The sequence below is a fragment of the Dunckerocampus dactyliophorus genome, chromosome 5 (assembly GCF_027744805.1).
Source record: "Dunckerocampus dactyliophorus isolate RoL2022-P2 chromosome 5, RoL_Ddac_1.1, whole genome shotgun sequence".
NCBI classification, from domain to species: domain Eukaryota; kingdom Metazoa; phylum Chordata; class Actinopteri; order Syngnathiformes; family Syngnathidae; genus Dunckerocampus; species Dunckerocampus dactyliophorus.
The window spans coordinates 13,874,589-13,882,690 of NC_072823.1; the positions used below are offsets into that span (position 1 = coordinate 13,874,589).

General features: G+C 51.7%; 1 protein-coding gene across 1 annotated transcript in view; it reads left to right on the top strand.

The window, feature by feature from the left end:
* LOC129181098 (mucin-2-like) overlaps positions 1-8,102 on the top strand; it is a 29,432-nt gene that overhangs the window by 18,833 nt on the left and 2,497 nt on the right. Inside the window, exon 27 of the mRNA XM_054775806.1 lies at positions 3,318-6,254. Coding sequence (XP_054631781.1) covers positions 3,318-6,254 — 2,937 coding nt within the window. The remainder of the gene's footprint in view (positions 1-3,317; positions 6,255-8,102) is intronic.

Consider the following 8,102-nt stretch of genomic DNA (forward strand, 5'->3'; position numbering starts at 1 on the left):
AACAACCACACCAGCAGGACCCACGACAACAACTGAAGGTCCCACTACGACAACAAAATCTACCACCACACCAGCAGGACCCACCACAACAACTGAAGGTCCCACTACGACAACAGAGTCTACCACCACACCAGCAGGACCCACCACAACAACTGTAGGTCCCACAACTACAACACAATCTACTACCACATCAGTAGGACCCTCCACAACAACTGAAGGTCCCACGACGACACCAAAATCAACAACCACACCAGCAGGACCCACCACAACAACTGAAGGTCCCACTACGACAGCACGATCGACTACCACCTCAGCAGGACCCACCACAACAACCGAAGGTCCCACTTCAACAATAAAATCAACAACCACACCAGCAGGACCCACGACAACAACTGAAGGTCCCACTACGACAACACGATCTACCACCACACCAGCAGGACCCACTACAACAACTGAAGGTCCCACTACGACAACAAAATCTACCACCACACCAGCAGGACCCACCACAACAACTGAAGGTCCCACAACTACAACACAATCTACTACCACACCAGCAGGACCCACCACAACAACCCAAGGACCCACTACGACAGTAAAATCTACAACAACATCAGCAGGACCCACCACAACAACTGAAGGTCCCACTTCAACAATAAAATCAACAACCACACCAGCAGGACCCACCACAACAACTGAAGGACCCACGACGACAACACGATCTACCACCACACCAGCAGGACCCACCACAACAACTGTAGGTCCCACAACTACAACACAATCTACTACCACACCAGCAGGACCCACCACAACAACTGAAGGACCCACTACGACAAAACCATCTACCACCACACCAGCAGGACCCACCACAACAACTGAAGGTCCCACTACGACAACAGAGTCTACCACCACACCAGCAGGACCCACCACAACAACTGTAGGTCCCACAACTACAACACAATCTACTACCACATCAGTAGGACCCTCCACAACAACTGAAGGTCCCACGACGACACCAAAATCAACAACCACACCAGCAGGACCCACCACAACAACTGAAGGTCCCACTACGACAGCACGATCGACTACCACCTCAGCAGGACCCACCACAACAACCGAAGGTCCCACTTCAACAATAAAATCAACAACCACACCAGCAGGACCCACGACAACAACTGAAGGTCCCACTACGACAACAAAATCTACCACCACACCAGCAGGACCCACCACAACAACTGAAGGTCCCACTACGACAACAGAGTCTACCACCACCCCAGCAGGACCCACCACAACAACTGAAGGTCCCACTACGACAACAAAATCAACAACCACACCAGCAGGACCCACCACAACAACTGAAGGTCCCACTACGACAACACGATCTACCACCACACCAGCAGGACCCACTACAACAACTGAAGGTCCCACTACGACAACAAAATCTACCACCACACCAGCAGGACCCACCACAACAACTGAAGGTCCCACAACTACAACACAATCTACTACCACACCAGCAGGACCCACCACAACAACCCAAGGTCCCACTACGACAGTAAAATCTACAACAACATCAGCAGGACCCACCACAACAACTGAAGGTCCCACTTCAACAATAAAATCAACAACCACACCAGCAGGACCCACCACAACAACTGAAGGACCCACGACGACAACACGATCTACCACCACACCAGCAGGACCCACCACAACAACTGTAGGTCCCACAACTACAACACAATCTACTACCACACCAGCAGGACCCACCACAACAACTGAAGGACCCACTACGACAACACCATCTACCACCACACCAGCAGGACCCACCACAACAACTGAAGGTCCCACTACGACAACAGAGTCTACCACCACACCAGCAGGACCCACCACAACAACTGTAGGTCCCACAACTACAACACAATCTACTACCACATCAGTAGGACCCTCCACAACAACTGAAGGTCCCACGACGACACCAAAATCAACAACCACACCAGCAGGACCCACCACAACAACTGAAGGACCCACGACGACAACACGATCTACCACCACACCAGCAGGACCCACCACAACAACTGTAGGTCCCAAAACTACAACACAATCTACTACCACACCAGCAGGACCCACCACAACAACTGAAGGACCCACTACAACAACACGATCTACCACCAAACCAGCAGGACCCACCACAACAACTGAAGGTCCCACTACGACAACAGAGTCTACCACCACCCCAGCAGGACCCACCACAACAACTGAAGGTCCCACTACGACAACAAAATCTACCACCACACCAGCAGGACCCACCACAACAACTGAAGGTCCCACTACGACAACAGAGTCTACCACCACCCCAGCAGGACCCACCACAACAACTGAAGGTCCCACTACGACAACAAAATCAACAACCACACCAGCAAGACCCACCACAACAACTGAAGGTCCCACTACGACAACACGATCTACCACCACACCAGCAGGACCCACTACAACAACTGAAGGTCCCACTACGACAACAAAATCTACCACCACACCAGCAGGACCCACCACAACAACTGAAGGTCCCACAACTACAACACAATCTACTACCACACCAGCAGGACCCACCACAACAACCCAAGGTCCCACTACGACAGTAAAATCTACAACAACATCAGCAGGACCCACCACAACAACTGAAGGTCCCACTTCAACAATAAAATCAACAACCACACCAGCAGGACCCACCACAACAACTGAAGGACCCACGACGACAACACGATCTACCACCACACCAGCAGGACCCACCACAACAACTTTAGGTCCCACAACTACAACACAATCTACTACCACACCAGCAGGACCCACCACAACAACTGAAGGACCCACTACGACAACACGATCTACCACCACACCAGCAGGACCCACCACAACAACTGTAGCTCTCACAACTACAACACAATCTACTTCCACACCAGCAGGACCCACCACAACAACACGATCTACCACCACACCAGCAGGACCCACCACAACAACTGTAGGTCCCACAACTACAACACAATCTACTACCACACCATCAGGACCCACCACAACAACTGAAGGTCCCACGACGACAACAGAGTCTACCACCACACCAGCAGGACCCACCACAACAACTGAAGGTCCCACTACGACACCAAAATCAACAACCACACCAGCAGGACCCACCACAACAACTGAAGGTCCCACTACGACAACAAAATCAACAACCACACCAGCAGGACCCACCACAACAACTGAAGGTCCCACTACGACAACACGATCTACCACCACACCAGCAGGACCCACTACAACAACTGAAGGTCCCACGACGACAACAGAGTCTACCACCACACCAGCAGGACCCACCACAACAACTGAAGGTCCCACTACGACACCAAAATCAACAACCACACCAGCAGGACCCACCACAACAACTGAAGGTCCCACTACGACAACAAAATCAACAACCACACCAGCAGGACCCACCACAACAACACGATCTACCACCACACCAGCAGGACCCACCACAACAACTGTAGCTCTCACAACTACAACACAATCTACTTCCACACCAGCAGGACCCACCACAACAACACGATCTACCACCACACCAGCAGGACCCACCACAACAACTGTAGGTCCCACAACTACAACACAATCTACTACCACACCATCAGGACCCACCACAACAACTGAAGGTCCCACTACGACAACAGAGTCTACCACCACACCAGCAGGACCCACCACAACAACTGAAGGTCCCACTACGACACCAAAATCAACAACCACACCAGCAGGACCCACCACAACAACTGAAGGTCCCACTACGACAACAAAATCAACAACCACACCAGCAGGACCCACCACAACAACTGAAGGTCCCACTACGACAACACGATCTACCACCACACCAGCAGGACCCACCACAACAACTGAAGGACCCACTACGACAACACGATCTACCACCACACCAGCAGGACCCACCACAACAACTGTAGCTCTCACAACTACAACACAATCTACTTCCACACCAGCAGGACCCACCACAACAACACGATATACCACCACACCAGCAGGACCCACCACAACAACTGTAGGTCCCACAACTACAACACAATCTACTACCACACTATCAGGACCCACCACAACAACTGAAGGTCCCACTACGACAACAGAGTCTACCACCACACCAGCAGGACCCACCACAACAACTGAAGGTCCCACTACGACACCAAAATCAACAACCACACCAGCAGGACCCACCACAACAGCTGAAGGTCCCACTACGACAACACGATCTACCCCCACACCAGCAGGACCCACCACAACAACTGAAGGACCCACGACGACAACACGATCTACCACCACACCAGCAGGACCCACCACAACAACTGTAGGTCCCACAACTACAACACAATCTACTACCACACCAGCAGGACCCACCACAACAACTGAAGGACCCACTACGACAACACAATCTACCACCACACCAGCAGGACCCACCACAACAACTGAAGGTCCCACTACAACAACAAAATCAACAACCACACCAGCAGGACCCACCACAACAACTGAAGGTCCCACTTCAACAATAAAATCAACAACCACACCAGCAGGACCCACGACAACAACTGTAGGTCCCACAACTACAACACAATCTACTACCACATCAGTAGGACCCTCCACAACAACTGAAGGTCCCACGACGACACCAAAATCAACAACCACCTCAGCAGGACCCACCACAACAACCGAAGGTCCCACTTCAACAATAAAATCAACAACCACACCAGCAGGACCCACGACAACAACTGAAGGTCCCACTACGACAACAAAATCTACCACCACACCAGCAGGACCCACCACAACAACTGAAGGTCCCACGACGACAACAAAATCTACCACCACACCAGCAGGACCCACCATAACAACTGAAGGTCCCACTACGACAACACGATCTACCACCACACCAGCAGGACCCACCACAACAACTGAAGGTCCCACGACGACAACAAAATCTACCACCACACCAGCAGGACCCACCATAACAACTGAAGGTCCCACTACGACAACACAATCTACCACCACACCAGCAGGACCCACCACAACAACTGAAGGTCCCACTTCGACAACACGATCTACCACCACACCAGCAGGACCCACCACAACAACTGAAGGTCCCACTACGACAACACGATCTACCACCACACCAGCAGGACCCACTACAACAACTGAAGGTCCCACTACGACAACAAAATCTACCACCACACCAGCAGGACCCACCACAACAACTGAAGGTCCCACAACTACAACAAAATCTACTACCACACCAGCAGGACCCACCACAACAACCGAAGGTCCCACTACGACAGTAAAATCTACAACAACATCAGCAGAACCCACCACAACAACTGAAGGTCCCACTTCAACAATAAAATCAACAACCACACCAGCAGCACCCACCACAACAACTGAAGGACCCACGACGACAACACGATCTACCACCACACCAGCAGGACCCACCACAACAACTGTAGGTCCCACAACTACAACACAATCTACTACCAAACCAGCAGGACCCACCACAACAACTGAAGGACCCACTACGACAACACGATCTACCACCACACCAGCAGGACCCACCACAACAACTGAAGGTCCCACGACGACAACAAAATCTACCACCACACCAGCAGGACCCACCACAACAACTGAAGGTCCCACCACGACAACACGATCTACCACCACACCAGCAGGAACCACTACAACAACTGAAGGTCCCACTACGACAACAAAATCTACCACCACACCAGCAGAACCCACCACAACAACTGAAGGTCCCACAACTACAACACAATCTACCACCACACCAGCAGGACCCACCACAACAACCGAAGGTCCCACTACGACAGTAAAATCTACAACAACATCAGCAGGACCCACTACAACAACTGAAGGTCCCACTATGACAACACGATCTACCACCACACCAGCAGGACCCACCACAACAACTGAAGGTCCCACGACGACAACAAAATCTACCACCACACCAGCAGGACCCACCATAACAACTGAAGGTCCCACTACGACAACACGATCTACCACCACACCAGCAGGACCCACCACAACAACTGAAGGTCCCACTTCGACAACACGATCTACCACCACACCAACAGGACCCACCACAACAGCTGAAGGTCCCACTACGACAACACGATCTACCACCACACCAGCAGGACCCACTACAACAACTGAAGGTCTCACTACGACAACAAAATCAACAACCACACCAGCAGGACCCACCACAACAACTGAAGGTCCCACTACGACAACACGATCTACCACCACACCAGCAGGACCCACTACAACAACTGAAGGTCCCACTACGACAACAAAATCTACCACCACACCAGCAGGACCCACCACAACAACTGAAGGTCCCACAACTACAACACAATCTACTACCACACCAGCAGGACCCACCACAACAACCGAAGGTCCCACTACGACAGTAAAATCTACAACAACATCAGCAGAACCCACCACAACAACTGAAGGTCCCACTTCAACAATAAAATCAACAACCACACCAGCAGCACCCACCACAACAACTGAAGGACCCACGACGACAACACGATCTACCACCACACCAGTAGGACCCACCACAACAACTGTAGGTCCCACAACTACAACACAATCTACTACCACACCAGCAGGACCCACCACAACAACTGAAGGTCCCACCACGACAACACGATCTACCACCACACCAGCAGGAACCACTACAACAACTGAAGGTCCCACTACGACAACAAAATCTACCACCACATCAGCAGAACCCACCACAACAACTGAAGGTCCCACAACTACAACACAATCTACCACCACACCAGCAGGACCCACCACAACAACCGAAGGTCCCACTACGACAGTAAAATCTACAACAATATCAGCAGGACCCACTACAACAACTGAAGGTCTCACTACGACAACACGATCTACCACCACACCAGCAGGACCCACCACAACAACTGAAGGTCCCACGACGACAACAAAATCTACCACCACACCAGCAGGACCCACCATAACAACTGAAGGTCCCACTACGACAACACGATCTACCACCACACCAGCAGGACCCACCACAACAACTGAAGGTCCCACTTCGACAACACGATCTACCACCACACCAACAGGACCCACCACAACAGCTGAAGGTCCCACTACGACAACACGATCTACCACCACACCAGCAGGACCCACTACAACAACTGAAGGTCCCACTACGACAACAAAATCTACCACCACACCAGCAGGACCCACCACAACAACTGAAGGTCCCACTTCGACAACACGATCTACCACCACACCAACAGGACCCACCACAACAACTGAAGGTCCCACTACGACAACACGATCGACAACACGATCTACCACCACACCAGCAGGACCCACTACAACAACTGAAGGTCCCACTACGACAACAAAATCAACAACCACACCAGCAGGACCCACCACAACAACTGAAGGTCCCACTACGACAACAAAATCTACCACCACACCAGCAGGACCCACCACAACAACTGGAGGTCCCACAACTACAACACAATCTACCACCACACCAGCAGGACCCACTACAACAACTGAAGGTCCCACTACGACAACAAAATCAACAACCACACCAGCAGGACCCACCACAACAACTGGAGGTCCCACAACTACAACACAATCTACCACCACACCAGCAGGACCCACTACAACAACTGAAGGTCCCACAAGTACAACACAATCTACCACCACACCAGCAGGACCCACTACAACAACTGAAGGTCCCACTACGACAACAAAATCAACAACCACACCAGCAGGACCCACCACAACAACGGAAGGTCCCACCACGACAACACAATCTACCACCACACCAGCAGGAACCACTACAACAACTGAAGGTCCCACTTCGACAACAAAATCTACCACCACACCAGCAGAACCCACCACAACAACTGAAGGTCCCACAACTACAACACAATCTACCACCACACCAGCAGGACCCACCACAACAACCGAAGGTCCCACTACGACAGTAAAATCGACAACAACATCAG